This window comes from Cebus imitator, unplaced genomic scaffold, assembly GCF_001604975.1.
Source record: "Cebus imitator isolate Cc_AM_T3 unplaced genomic scaffold, Cebus_imitator-1.0 Scaffold23, whole genome shotgun sequence".
NCBI lineage: Eukaryota > Metazoa > Chordata > Mammalia > Primates > Cebidae > Cebus > Cebus imitator.
This window is the reverse complement of record NW_016107338.1, coordinates 1,465,240-1,481,299: the sequence shown is the minus strand read 5'-3', so window position 1 is coordinate 1,481,299 and position 16,060 is coordinate 1,465,240. Positions and strand designations below refer to the sequence as shown.

Genomic DNA, 16,060 nt, shown 5'->3' with positions numbered 1-16,060 from the left:
TACGTGGGTGTGCTTGCTCCCTGAGGAAAACCACAGTGGAGTTCATCATCCCTTCCACCTTCCCTTCCAGGACCCCTTCCCCATTAAAATAAAAATAAAAAAGAGTCTACCTCTTAGAAGACTACCATTGTCTTAGTGTGGTTGTCATCGACTACTAATACTCCCTCTCTTCTGATTACCAATATCCTGAAACAATTCCATGAGGACTTTTAGGAAGTTAGACCCCTGAGGTACTAAAATGATTTTTTCATAGTAAGAGAATAACGAATAGGAAATGGTCTTCCAAACATGCTATCATGCCATATTAAATGTTGGTCTTTTCCTGGCACTTAAATGACATCTTACATGATTTTCTATACCAAAGAGTTATGCTCAGTTTGGATATTATTTCATGAGATCCTGGTCTGCAAAATATGAACTCTGTGTTAAATCAAAAATATGCCCTGAGGTAGAATTTCCAAACTCATTTCCTCCCCAGTTAAGAAGCCGGTATGAAATGAGGCAAAGTCTTGGCAGTTCCAGAGCAGATTCTCCTCCATTCAACCAAGGATATTCAGCAAATCCCAGAATTTGTTAATATTACTGGCAATTCCTCCTACTAATTTCCTCTGATGGCTCTAGTTATTAATGTCCCAAGCAAGATAAGGAGATAGATCTGGTTTGGAGAAACTGCTAAAGCATTCCCGAAGCTGAAAATTTTATTCACCTGTGCCCTATCCTTGCATATGCTGATCCAACCTTTGATATAAAGTCAAAGGTCTGGCTCAATGAAGCCTATTCTCATAGTGTTCCTTCTTCTATTTTTCACAGAATCATGCCCAGAAGCTGTTACCTCTCCCCTGTCCATACTTAGGAATAGGAATTATTTCCCATCAGAGCTTCCTTTGATGTTGGAGGTAACACCTTGAAGGTTACAGGCGTCTGTAACTTTTTTGATGTTGTCAAAACAATTTGGGCAAAACAATTTTAGCAAAACGACTAGAAAACTCTGCTTCCAAAAACCAAAGGACCACCTTTTGAAGTTGACTATCTTATTTACGTCAGGCTGTTAAATCACAGCTAAAATGTCTTTTCCGAAAGTCTGTGTATCTGTGTACAGCAGAGTTGGCCTTGCCCTAGAGATCTTGCCAGAAAACTCTACAGCTGTTTCCAAAACTGAGCTATAGCATCAATACCAAAAGTAAAAATCTAGATAAAGTGACATTTCTTGGAGCACCAGGCCACCTGAAGAGAGACTATGGGAAGAAGGGAATTTATATAAGAATGCAAGTGTCATAAAGGTGAGGGCCTGTTTTATTCATCACATTGTATCTACCACTGTGCTAGGCACAGTGTTGAATAAATGAATGAACACTCCCTGATTATGGAGGTCTATATCTATATCCAAGTGCTTGCTATGGCTCTGTCAAGGTATGAAATATAGTCTGCAGGACTTTTAGTGGCTCTGTATCTGCAAAGATGGTGCAGGTGGTCTGATATTACTATATCCTCTTCTAACCACCAAATGCCTTTGGGATATGATGACCCTAGATTTCAAGTCTCACCTGCCCTCCTCATGTATACATGCTACTTTATCAGTGGTACAGATAATCTCTTCTAAGATAATGTACGTTATGGCTTAACTCATTCCTCCTAATCCTATTATCCGCAACAGTCATAGTAATGACATCTTCTAATTCCAAGAGTTATCAAGTTACTTGATTTCTGACTATGGTATAGATGACCCCCAGTTTTATAGGCCATTATTAAAGATCATACACAATCTGAAGGTCAACAGAATATTTCAACTAAGCATTTGGAGAGTATTTCTACTGACAACATTACTGGTCCATACATTTTCCAACTAGAAGGTCTGCAAACAACTGTATTTTATCTACCAAGAATATCTTTTCATAAGAACTTGCCCCTACTACCTATCCCCACACTTCTCTTCATCAGAACACCTTGGCGACTGCTCTGTAAACATTTGGGAAAACTACAGTTCACCTCCCAAAACCTAAGGTACATTCCAGCAGGTTCAGGACCAACATTAAGTACATGTGGGAGATGGCTTCCTGTTAATAGTTTAATGGTTATAACAAAAAAGAGAAGACTGTTATCTCTGGCCTTTTGAGATGTGGGCCTGCCCCACCCCAGCCCCATCTCTTATGAAGCCTCCTAGTTAGGGGGTAGTTTAGATTGGTTATGGTAAAACATTAAAACATAAATCCTGTGGACTACATGCCTTTTTGGTGTGTTGCTGTATCAGGAAACAAAAATCAGCTTTTGATATAAATGAGTTTTCTACTGAGGCTAAAATATAAATGATTATTAAAGTTAAGATTTTTTTGTAGGAGCCACCGCAGCCAAGCAAAGGGGGAATGTTCCTTCTAGGAACACATAATATTCATTAGATTTGGGCAATTTGATTTAAAAACCAAAATTTTATTGAAGAGGATCATGACAGGATGAGAAGTAGGAGGGGCAGTTCTATAAAGTTAAGTTCTTGAGTTGTTCTCAAGTTTTCCTAATGGGTGTTAACTAACTGAAGGTAACTCAAAAGAAATATGCAACTATTTCTCTTAGGTCCTATAGTTGTTTTCAAGGCGGGTTAAGTGTCGGCAATGGAAATGCACTGTGTTTACTTTAGATTGTAGGTTAGAAATTGGGGAATAACTGGCCTAGGGGGAATATCAACAGCTCAATCTAAAAAAAGCCCTAGATATCTTGGGATGGTTTGCTGTATAAGAGTTGTTGCCAACAAGCTCCATTCACAAGATCTGATGCAATGTTACAACCCAATTCATTCAGCTTTATGAAAACTTAAGTATATATCAGAAGTAAGTAGCTGCTGGGGCCAAGGAACAGAAAATAATGGGATGTTGCTAAGAAAAGGAACACTCTCAAACCTTCGGTCAAATATGGAAGGTGAACTATCATAGATTAAATAAATAATGCAAACAACTATCTAAGGAAGTCAAGAAGCTCTTACAATGAATGTGAATAACAGAAATGTGAAATGTTTCAGGGTAGCCTGCAAATAGTACCATTTAATGAGGAAAAGAATACATAGGACATAAAAGAAGAGGTATATGAGGAGGCCAAACAACAAAAAATAATATAACAAGAAATAGGGGTTTCCAGAGATCAGCCTAATACTTAAAAGAGAAAAGACAATCTAGATGCTAACTAAACTAACATACAAAAACACCATGTTTTAAACAAAACTTAAATCTGCTATTTTCTATGTTTAAATATTTTCTTCCCTTTACAATACCTGACTTTCAGTGTGACTCTTCACCTTTTCCAATGAGATATTTTATAGCGACTCAGGCACACATAGGCCTCTCTACTTCATGGCCTCTTTCTTCACTTATAGGTACAAACTTGCTCTTCATTTGCATTGTTTGTATATGTCTTATAGCTCAACTAGAGTGCAAATTGGAGTTTATGTCCCCATTTCTTGAATTTGGACTGGTCTTGTGACTAGCTGTAGCCACAAGAATGTGGTAGAAGTGATGGTTTGCCAGCTCAAAGTGTAGGCCTCAAGGAGTTTGCACACTTCCTGTTACTTTCTTCGAACTCTGCCAAGATGCCATGTGAATAAGTCTAGACTAGGTTTTTTGTAGGTGAGAGATCACAGGGAGTAGAAAAGAGTAGCCTTAGCTAAGGCATCCTAGACCAACCAGTCCCTAGCCAATCTAGCAGCAGACCTCAAAGTATGAGTAAGCCCAACTGAATCTACCCTAAATTGCTAATCTGTAGAAAGTTGAGCTTCATAAGTGGTTCTTGTTTTAAGCCAACATGTTGTGGAGTAATTTACTATGTAGCAAAAGTCACTGAAGTCACTGAAGTAAACAAAAGTCACTGAAGTAAACATACATAATGGCTTCATCCTTCAGTGTAGTACTTATCACAGTGTGCCTTATATTAGAATCAAGTATTCATTCCATTGCTCCCAGAGGGCACAGATTACACTATATTCATCTGTGTATTCCTACAACATTTAGGTTGTCATTTGTAAGCAGTAGGCACTTAAGAGTTTGATAAAATAAACTGAAATGAAAATCATGATTCTAGTGTACAACAGCATTATCTACTTAATGCTTAACCACGGAATAAAAAGATAAGCCATGCCACTGTTGAAATAATAAAGTAAGTACTGAGAATCTACTATATTGGTTGATTCTATATAGTATATATTGATCCTATATTATAACTCTCAGTTATGAACCATTAAAAGTCAGCACTTGGTATGTACATACCACTTTAAGATAGCTAATTAAATGAGCCTTTGAGATGTCCTTCTTCAAATTCAGCATTAACCCAAATTTGAATTTTGATGGAAACATACACATGTATTTGATTTTTGCATGGGAAGTCGTATTGCAATCCTACTTCTATGAACTCATAAAGATAGAAAATACAAAATGCTAGAGAAGGGGATTTTGATTTATACTATCTAATTCACATTATTATTAATAGGAGGTTTTCCAAACTCAGAAATCTGACAAATGAGATTTAACTTATTTGTACTTTAACTATGAAGTGCCACACAAATGTAAAATATCATGAAAGCTTATATATTCAAAATGTTATTTCTCTCTTTTTCTTAAGAAGTAGAAAAGTGAGAATAGGACAAGTGAAAGAGGATGAACAGTTTTGCTATCTGCATTTAATTTGCTTCCTAATGAAATTCTATAGCCTTTAAATGACACTGTTATTATAATCCATACAAAGATGATTTCATCAAATATTCCATGTTTTGAATATTTTAAAATTATTCATTCAATTGATACTGTCTGAAACTCTCTAAAGCAAGAGACTATGAAAGCATGCTCAGAATACACATATAAAACAGCGAGGCAAACACACTCAATGATGGTAAAAAAATATTCTCACTGTACTGCACTAGAGCAGATCCCCTTTTTACATGTGTGTACCCTATAATTTGCCTTAACTTTGGCTTCTTCCTTTAACTTATGCCATTTCTATTTAATATTTTTATCTTTGACTTATTAAGGGTATAATGATTAAATCAGTTAAGCTAGATAACTGACTCAGGAGGTCAGTTACAGGTTTAGATAGCTCATTATATAATGAAAACACAAATCTATGTTCTTAATAGTATATCTGAAAGAAAAACACAGTGAGAGTAGTCTCCAGTTCTGGTCCATAAAATCAACCCTGTAAGGACTAGATAAGAAATAGGTAACAATGCAACATGTGAAAAAGACTCAAATACTAGCAAATAGAAAGCTCAATAGATGAGGACTAGAAAGCCCATTCCTTTCATTGAATATGCCAAAATAAAAATATAAAGATTTAAAGAATTAAGGTTAAGTGAGATAGATTTTAGCCAACTTAAGAAATATCTTTCTAATAATCATATTGTCCTAGGGTGGAACTTGCTGGTTTGGGGTAGTGGATCCTCCTCAAGCAAGATATTCAATCAAAGTCTGGGGTGCTGTACAGGGATTGAAGTATAAAGCCTAATGTTGTGTTACATAATTTTTAAGATTAGCCTCCAATCCCAAATTTCAAGAATTCTATTTTAGAAGCCTAAATGTTTAGGAAAACGTAGTCCCAGGTTTTCTAGTTAGAGTTTAAACATCTCTATAATTCAGAAGTCTCCTTTTAAAAAGATGCTCACTTTAAATAAGCTCTGAGAAGGATGAAGATAAACTGCAAAGAGATAAATATCTTCAGCATAGAAGGGATCTTTTTTTTCACAAGACTCAATCTACCTGAGGCCTACTAATAATGAGCTAGACCAAGAACTAAAGAAAATTTTCAAACTCTAGTTTAGAAAAATTATCCCTTTAAGCTGCTTCAGTAGAGACAGGTGTAAGCAGAAATTAGGTGACAGACTGAATAGAAAGAGGCATACTCTTTCATTACCAGTAAAATTTTGAATTTTGGGTTTCTACCATTAAAACATTATAAAAGTAACTCTGGGAAGAGAAATGTAATAGAAAATAGGAACTTAAGCATAAACAACAGTGCTCACTGAGAGCTTACAAGTACTTGCACATTCATTCCCGGCTCTGATCCACCTTATTTTGGCTGTGCTTTCTAACTTACTCCCTTAGTTAACATTTTCTGTGAACACTAGTTCCTTTCCATAGGGACCAAAACCACAAACTAGAGAGAATAACCATGCTTCCTTCTCTTGAATAGTGAGAACGGAAACATTTTTCCTTGGACATGTTTCTCCAATGAAATTCAATTTCTGCTTTCCAAGAAAAGCCAATTGGGTAAGAAGTTTCTGAGAAGAAACAGGAGGGTGGGAGGGAATCCAACAGATAACACTCCACAAAACCCTAAACCAAAATCCCAATCTTTCAATCTTATATCAGTCAAGGGGTTAAAACCTGAATGTCTCAGTTGAGCTGCTAAATCTACAGGTGGAAGGTCTTAAGTGTGGGAAGAGATAGCTCCATTTGTGATCATGCTGGCAAATCCTTTATGTGTAAGAGAACCCCCACCTTGGCCCCCAAATATTAAGTTGACACACGTTTCTGGGACACAGCCTGAATCCTCAAACTTTGGCAGGTCTATAGACACACAATTTTCTGTTTTCTGCTTAACAGCGCTTTCCAGAATTGTCATCAGATGACAGATTACACCACCCATCTACAAGGATTCAGGGGTAGCTCAGGCCATCCATTATGGGTTAAAAGCTGTTCCAGCATGAATCGAGTCACAGTGGTAAGGAAACTACCGATACATGGGGTCCTGCAGCTTTAAGAAATACCCTGGGCATCTAAAAGTTTTCAGAATGCAAACTATGTCAGCTCTGAAAACAAGAGGCACTGCATCATTATGGCAGGAGAAACAAAGCCAGCCCCCTTTTTTAAACAGACAAAAAAAAAAAGATTGTTTTAATAGGAAAGAAGCATCAGTCATTGATTCTTACTTTATTCACACTTTCTATCCAACCCCATCCATCTTAAGAGTGAAGAGATGACAGAGCCTAGTTAACTCTCTCCCTCACTAGGCCCCCACCCACCCTATTCCCTATATCCAAACCACCAAGGCCTACCAACCCACCCAGCTCAATCTGCAAGAAACAGTCCTAGAGAATGACTGGTTCTATCTAACGGGCTTGCCAAAGCTCAGGTATGCCCAAATATCAGCTTTCATCACATTACTTTAATAGGATTAGCATGACTGGTCCAGACCTTTAATCATCTTCAAAACAATCACTTAGTTACTCATGGCTGACCACATTCTACAAAGGAGGAGGTGGGAAGACGTAAGGCCATAGGAAAAGGTCAACAAACCAAACCAACAATCCGGAATATAAAATATTTCATTTTTCTTAAACGCTGCTGGCCATATTATCTACAAACAAAAGTTCTCCAAGCAGGCAGTCTCTGCATCAGTGCACCTGCTTAGCATTGGTTTGCTGAGTTATCTTTTTGCTATGTCTGCAAAAGCCAACAACAGCACAATGGGTCGCATCACTTGAGGGTCACTTGAGTCCCTCTACTCTGGGTCCCTCCTCCCACCCCCTGCCTTCCCTTCTACCCACAAAACCTTTAACTCCACCATAGCTAAGGATCCCAGATAGCTAAATAAAAGAGGTGGCCTCAAATACAGGGAAAGCCCTTAGGTCTCCAATGTGAATCACCAACGCCAATCCCCCTCCCTTCTCCTTTTCCTTAAGACCTGATGGTCTTCAGTCACACATCTTAAAAGAAAAACAAAAAACAAAAACACAAAGACTTACTTGTCTCAAGTCGATGAAGGCCAACTGCAGCGTGTCCTCCTGGAACCCAGGCACCGGGCCGGATCTGGCAAACTCTGTGGGAAAGAAAAGAGGATAAAAAGCGCCTTTAACTAACCATGGACAGGGAGATTGGCAGACGGATGACAGGGAAGACAAGAGAAGCTGGGTGAGAGGAGGACCAAGCTTCTAAGGAGTCATGTCTCTCTCCCTTCAGCTTCTTTGTTTGCCCTTCAAAATTCGTGTCATCAAAACACCATTAATTCCAGCATCCTGACAGCAAGGAAACTGTACTAATTCGACCTGAAATTTATTCCCATGAGCTGCGCTGGGCTTCAGAGTATTTGTTTTGTGAATGGACAAACAACTTGCAAAGGAGGAGGGAGTGGGGGAGAGAAAAAAGTTTTTCCTCCCAACACAATAAAATCTTCAGCTGTGAAACTCTTTTCAGTTCCGAAAGCTATTTATATTTTAGATCGCTGAAGGAATTTTCTAATTTCACGCTTGTCACCTCATTCCCCAAGCATTTATCAAAAAATATTCCCTACCACATCATTAATTATTCCCTCACTGATTATTTGTATTATCTCATGACTGCATTATTGCCAACGCACGCGCGCGCGCGCGCACACACACACACACACACACACACACACACACACACGGCTTGGCTTTTGAGCAAAGGAATATTTACAGATATGAAAAAGCCCATCTGAATAAATCTCACTGCAAACTTAGGGAACATTTGCACATGTCTGTCCTTCTAGCGTATTCTTTGTCCTTGACTTCTACTTCCATTCCACTCTCAAAACTTCTTTCTTCTCCTTCCTCTACCCCAATTTAATCTTAGCCTAAAGAGACTTCATGAATACTGTTTGCAGTTTACAGTGGTGCCTTGGGTGCATGCTCAGTTTATGACTCTGGCTTCTATGTCGTTAAAAAGAAGATGGCTGTACAGGGATATGGGGACAAAAACTAGTAACCGTTAAGAATGTCAAATTTTATTGTCTCTGAGCCCTGCTTATTATGAAATCAAAAGGTCTTAAGTTCCCTACACACATGCATGCACACAAGCGCACGCACACACACATACACACATACACACACACACACACACATATACAGACAACAAATGCAAAAGTTGGACAGTTCTCTCTATGAAGTCCACATCTAATCTGCTGTTTTCCTCAAAAGCAACTCAAGTGTCTGTTCAAAGCAAATATAAAAAGGGATGTTTTCCTTTAAATTACATTTCTAGCAGGACTGAATTTAAGAAACTATACAGGGTTGCTATCATATTCTTTTGGAATCAATCAATAACATCTATCAAGATATTTGCATATATGTCTAGAAAATTACTTCCAACAACTAGTGGCTGGATACATCCAAATGATAATTTGTGAACAAGGGTAGGAACTTCTGTTCTTCAAAAAGTTTCCATTTGGCGGCTTCTCAGACATAACAGCATTTCATAAAACCCTTGTCCTGCTTTTCAAAATAATGCTAGCAACTTAGTTTCCAGAAATTATGAGAACATTATACAAAATGAAATTTAAGTCAATTTATTAAACTAATTAAAATATAGCACAGATGTATTAAACAACAATATACACAATTCTTATTGTAGACATTTAAAATAAAAATGCCTCATAAATGGAAAGAGATAAACTACATGGCAAGATTAGCAGTACTAAAGTTTCTATTTGCTTTGAGAAGAAAATTCAAATGCCATATATAAATTAATTGTATCATATATTGCCCACATGATAAAAATTTTAAGAGTCAAATTCTGGCTGGGTGTGGTAGCGCACACCTGTAATACCACCACTTTGGGAGGCAGAGGCGGGTGGATCACCTGAGGTCAGGAGTTCTCAACCAGCCTGACTAACATGGTGAGACCTGTCTCTATTAAATACAAATAAATTGGCTGGGCATGGTGGTGCATGCCTGTAATCTGAGCCACTTGGGTGGCTGATACAGGAGAATTGCTTGTACATGGGAGGCGGAGGTTGTGCTGAGCTGAGATTGTGCCATTGCACTCCTGCCTGGGCAACAAGAGTAAAACTCAGTCTCAAAAAAAAAAAAAAGTAAAATTCTGAAACTGTATGAATATTTTATAAAGGCCATGTTAATAAAAAACTTGATATAATCCCTTGTTTATATCTACAATAGCCCATCTGTGATAACCTCATATATGAGTGTTATTGGAGTTAAATGTACAGTTGCTCTTGTTAATAGCAATTCTTTGCAGTACAGCCACGGCTATCCTTTTTGACTGCCTGAATTGTTAGGTGGTCAGCTAAAATAAGCTTCCCATACTTGATGGTTTCTTCCAAGGTTGATAGATTATCACTATTGGTATTACATAACTCAAGTCTATCCTGCCTGTATCACCTGAAGCATCTGAAGTCTTCTCTCTAAGTACAAACCCTACTTGAGTCAAGATGGCAGCAACTATCAAGATGTTCTGCCATCCTATATATGTCCAACTCAACAGAACCAGCCATCTGGATGTTTGGGAGCTGGCTACACATTCTTGAATCTCCTTATTGGGCATGCTCCCTGGGGCTAACAGATTAAGCTGATGAAACAACTTAGGAATCTGAATGTGATACATATTTAGTACTCAGAGTCATTTTATAGACCTCATTTTTATGACACACTGAATCTTTCAGGTTCCCAAAGGATATGGTGGCCTTTTAGGTTTGACTGCCCCTTATATAAATCAAGGAATCAAAGAATGACAGTTGCATCAGGTATGACAAAGTGAAGACATTAATTTTCACTTATAGCTCATGGAAATGTCTAATGACTATATGTTCAACTTCACATTTGTATTTTTCTCATTGCTTTATGTGTATAATTCTTCTCTTCCCACATAGATAGCAAACTCCTTAGGAATAAAGGCCATTTCACAAAACCTAACATGCATTCAAAATAGTAGACGTTCAACCAATATTGTGTTTTAATTAAGTAAGTTACACAAACAGCAAGATTCATTAGCCACATGTACTCTTCACTGCCAATGAAAATCTCTGGATTGCAATAGGTAAGGGGTCCTTAATCTGAGTATCAATAAGCAGGCTTTAGGGAGTCATGAGCTCCCTAAAATTATATGCACATTGGTTAAGAGGATAGGCTTTGGAGCAATAAAAAATCAGAATTTGAGCCCCAGTTTTCCATTTAGTAGCTCTATGGGCTTACACAATTTACTTAACCTCTTCATACGTCAATATCTTTATCTAAAAAATGAGGATAATAGAGCATTCCTTATAGTGCTGCTATGAGGATTAAACAGGATAACACATGTAAAGCAGTTGGCAGAGTGCCTAGTATATCATAATTGATTATCATTATAATATATAGTTTTTTTGTGTACGTATCCATTTCTCTGCAAAGAAGGTTCATAGCTTTAACTGAATTCTCAGAGGGTTGGTTGCTCAAAAAAGGTTTAAGAAACACTGTTCTATATTAAGGACAAAACATGAGGAAAAAATTCAGCTATTGTTCAATGATGAGTTAGTGAGCTGGCATTACAAATTTATTTATAAGTGCATATTTAAATTACTTCATTTAAAGGAAACTGATATTATTAATTGCTAGTGTTTTAGCTACAGCATAGTAATTTTCATTAGTATTGTTTTAAAAATTTAATAAATGTATAAAATAGATATTTTGTAACTTTGTGACTCAATATGCCCTCAGAAACATAATTAAATTTAAAATACATTAAAAAATGTTAATAGTATTAGAAAGTGTGAATATTTTTAAAAATATAGGAGAATTTGTATATAGTCTAATCTCAACCATATAAAATATAATATGCACAGAAAACATGATAGTAAGCACTCACTTCATCATTTTACCCAAGGCTGCTACAGAGAGGAAGGTTATGAGGGTGGGTTTTTTCTTCTTAACATTTTATAAACTTTAAAAATAAATACAGACTACTTTTATAACCTGAGAGAAAGAAATAGAAGAACATATACATATACATATACATTATGTAGTGGAACTCATATTGCAGTACCTTCCCTAGAAACAAGAGATATAATTTGTTCAAGATTTAGTATTATTGGCACCTAGGATTGGTCTATAAACCCAAATTTTCAGATGCTGCTTGACAGAAAGAGAAGAGAAAAACTACCACATGAGAGAGGGGCAAGAGGCTCCCAGTCGCTCATAATATGCTGATGCATCCACAAATTGATTATATGTACACACAAGAAGCCTCTCTCAGAATTGCTAATTAAAATTGTCCTTCTTTGACATCATAGAAAGGGGTAAATACATGCAATTTTGGCCAAGTGGAACCAATGGATACATGAGTCATAATGGAAATTCCCTTTCTGGGCTTATCTTTGCAATCCAGAATTTGTAGTAGGTTTTCAGTATCTAAGTGATCCAAGCCAGCAATCAGAGATTCTGAAGCATCAGCAAGGAAATCAAGGTACTTGCTCCATTCAACGCAGAACCAAACCCTACCTTTGACCAACTCTTACTGCTGAAAGATTGAATCAAAGTTCAGTGAGACTAGCAAGGTGGCTTCTTCTTGGGAAATGTGTCCAGGATAGGAGAGCCTCTGACAGGTATCAACCCATTCTCCAGAAAGCTTGGCTCTTCCCTGCAGTTCTGCTCTGCCCCTGTCCAATCATGCATGGTAAAAACCCACAGAGTCAAAGCTGGTGTCAGGACCTGGCTCCAAGATACTATTTGCAAATGTGTAAAATCTTTCAGTGAAGAAACTACCAATTCATTTGAAATTTAAGAAGAAACATTTTCACTTAAAAAAATTAAAAGAGGTATACAAAGTTACAGGAAAGAAGGCATATTGTCAGTAAATCTACAAGAGAAGAAAGAAAATCACTAATATACTTTACTTACCAAATATCTAACCCTTCACATTCTCATACACACTAACATCTATGAGATGTGGTAATCATTTTTAAAAACAATATTAATTTTTCAAAAATATGCTATAATTTTACATTTCTAATAATCTTCACATTATAATGAAGTTACCAAAGGGGAAAAAGGAAGGATTCCACCAATTTCAAAATGCTTCCTGGATTTCTTGAAGGCTGATCTTAAAATTAGCAAACTCTGCCACTTAGTCAAAGGGGAAAGAAAAAAAATTTAACTTTAATTTGGTACATTCACACTTGGTTGAAGAAAGCAACATATATAAAAGAGCATTAGAGTACTAAATTAGAATACAATGGTAGAGTGAGAGTTAGAAGGGGCTTTGAGAAGTCAAAACAACTGCATTAGTCTATAATCTATATATGTAGATAGGACATCTGGGAGTTTATCAAAAGAAGACTGTGAGAAGAAAACATAAAACTAAATTTTCTAAATCTTTGCAAAATGTCATAGAACAAGAACAGTTTTCAAAGGAAGATGAGCAACAAGGTAAAATGTATTTCAGAAAAGCAAAATTAGTGCAAGGTCTGGCAAGTATATAAAATAGCAATTTTGGGAGAAAAAATAATTTGTTCAAATAAGAGGAGGGTGAGACGACAATCTGCAAAATGTTACCAATCTCGGAACCGAGATCACATCAGTATACTGTTGTTCCCAGTAAACTTCCCGTTCAGACAATGGACAAGATAGTATCACCACCTTTTGCTGACTGTATTAGGGATTTGGTTTTGGCCAAAATGCCAGGTAAGTAGGAAAACTCAGTACCATAAAGCTTAAGCTTTACTTGGTACATATACAGGGTAAGCTATACTGGGTATATATACTGGGTAAGCTATACTTAAGTATACTGGGTACTTGTTTATAACTTAAGATCATGTTAGGTCACATGTATTTTTTTGTGGGAATGAAAAAATAAGAGCTGTTGTTGCTGTATTAACATAATGGTTTCCTGGTATCTGGCTCCCTGGAGCAACAGATGAAGGGTGTGCCAGACTATGAGATGTGGCTCTGGGGAAGCCAAGTCTCTTGCATCACATCACAGTGGTTCCACTAAGCTAATTACAGAAAGGAGTTGATGTACTCCATAGGGAATCCAATTCAGATCCTACTGGTCAGAGAAAGGACGGCCAGAACATCAGGAAGTAAGAACAAAGGGAGAACAATGTCAAGGAGAGACAAAAGGAGAAGGAGGAGGAGGTAGAAGGGAAAAGCTCCTTGGAGATTCATCTGAGTATACTATAAGTGTTCTTGTATGGACATGTAATCATAAAAAATAAATACCATTAATTATCTAGGTATGACTGTATGATGTAAACGATTATTTGCCTGTTTATATTTTAAATATGAAACTCACTAGATCTCTGACTTCAAGAAAGACAGGGGGTTGTAGGACATTGTGCCTATCGTTAACAATTCAATACTGTACATCTAAAAATTTAAGAGAGTAAATTTCATGTATGCGTTCTTACCACAATTTTTAAAAGAATAATATCTACAAATCATGTCTGACAAAGACTTGTATCCAGAACATACAGTAAATTATTACAATAGATTCGTGTTAGCCTTAAGGACACAATAAACAAAGTGAACGGATGAGGAAAGACATTCCATGCTAACGATAATTAAAAGTCTTATGTAAGACAAAATACACACTTTTTGGGAAAAATCTGTCAAAAAAGACAAAGAAGGTAACTATATAATGATAAAGCAATCAATTCATCCAGAGGATATAACAGTTATAAGCATATATGCACCTAACATTGGAACACTTAATATATGAAGCAAATATTAACAGAGCAGAAAGGAGAAATACAGCAATACGATGACAGGGGACTTCAATACCACATCATCCAGAAAGAAAAGCAATAAGAAAACATCAGACTTGAATGACACTATAGACTAAATGAACCTAACAAATATATAAGAATATTCTATCCAACAGTATTAGAATATATATTCTTCTCAAGTGCACAGAAAATGTTCTACAGGATAGGTCATATGTTGAGTCACAAAACATGTCTTGACAAATTTAAGATGACTGTAATAATCTTAAGTACCTTTTCTGAGCATAATGGTATATAAAAATAGAAATAAATAAGAAGTTATAAAAACTCAGAAATATATGGAAATTAAACAACACACTTATAAATAACCAATGGGTCAAATAAGAAATCAAAAAGGAAATAAAAAAGCATACTGAGACAAATAAAAACAGAAACACAATATATCAAAACTTATGGGATGCATAAAAAGCAATATTAAAAGGGAAGTTTATTCTTATTAGAATTTATTAGGTAACAGAATTATTAGGTATTTGTTAATACCTACGTTAAGGGAAAAAAAAGTTCTCAAAAAAACAACCTAACTTCAGACATCAAGCAACTACAAAAAGAACAAAGTAAGCACAAAATTGGAAGGAAATGATAAAGATCAGAGCATAATAAATAAAATAGAGACTAGAAAAAAAGAGAAAAGATCAATAAAACTAAGAGTTAGCTTCCTTGAAAAGATAAACAAAATTGACAAGACTTTAGCTTGAGCAAAGGACCTAAATAGATATTTTTCCAAAAAGACACACAAATGTCTATCAGGTATACGAAATAGTGCTCAAAATCACAAGTCATCAGAGAAATGCAAATCAAACCACAATAAGATAATCACCCTACATACAACTTGTTAGGATGGCTATCATCAAAAATACAAGACATAACAAACATTGGTGAGGGCGTGGAAAAGAAGAAACCCTTGTATACTGTTATTGGAAGTGTAAATAAGTACAGCCATTTTGGTAAAGATAATGGAGGTTCCCGAGAATATTAAAATGCATCAGGTGTGGTTGCTTATATGTCTGTCATCCCAGCTACTCAGAATGCTGAACTGGGAGGATTGCTTCAGGCTAACACCAGCCTGGGAAACACAGCAAGACACTGTGTCTCTGAAAATAACAAAAACAACAAAAAATTCAAAAAAACCCAAAAACAATGAAAAGAAAAATAATTAAAACTAGAGTTACCATATGATCCAGTAATCCCACTTCTGGGTATATATATCCAAAGGAAATGAAATCAGTATCTCAAGAGATATCTGCACTCCCATGTTCACTACAGAATTACTCATATTAGCCAAGACATGAAAGCAACTTAAGTGCTCATTATTGGCCAATGGAGAAAGAAAATGTTTTATATATATTCAATGGGATATTATTAAGCCTAGTGATGGGGTCTTTTACCTTCTTTGTTAATTTCTGAATACCAAATTTTAGATTAGTAATTTTTCTAATGTATTATTCTCTTGAACAAAAAACAAAAAGAAGGCTGGGCATGTTGGCTCACTTCTAGTAATCCCAGAACTTTGAAAGGCCAAGGCAGGTGGATCACTTGAGGCCAGGAGTTCAAGACCAACCTGGCCTGGCCAACATGGTGAAAC

The 16,060-nt window shown here is 36.4% G+C and overlaps 1 protein-coding gene across 6 annotated transcripts in view; it reads right to left on the bottom strand.

Moving 5' to 3' along the window:
• EXOC6B (exocyst complex component 6B) overlaps nt 1–16,060 on the bottom strand; it is a 663,192-nt gene that overhangs the window by 158,041 nt on the left and 489,091 nt on the right. For all 6 annotated transcript variants that reach the window (XM_017521918.1, XM_017521917.2, XM_037736122.1 and 3 more), the window contains one exon: nt 7,715–7,788. In XM_017521918.1, the coding sequence (XP_017377407.1) occupies nt 7,715–7,788 (74 nt within the window). The remainder of the gene's footprint in view (nt 1–7,714; nt 7,789–16,060) is intronic.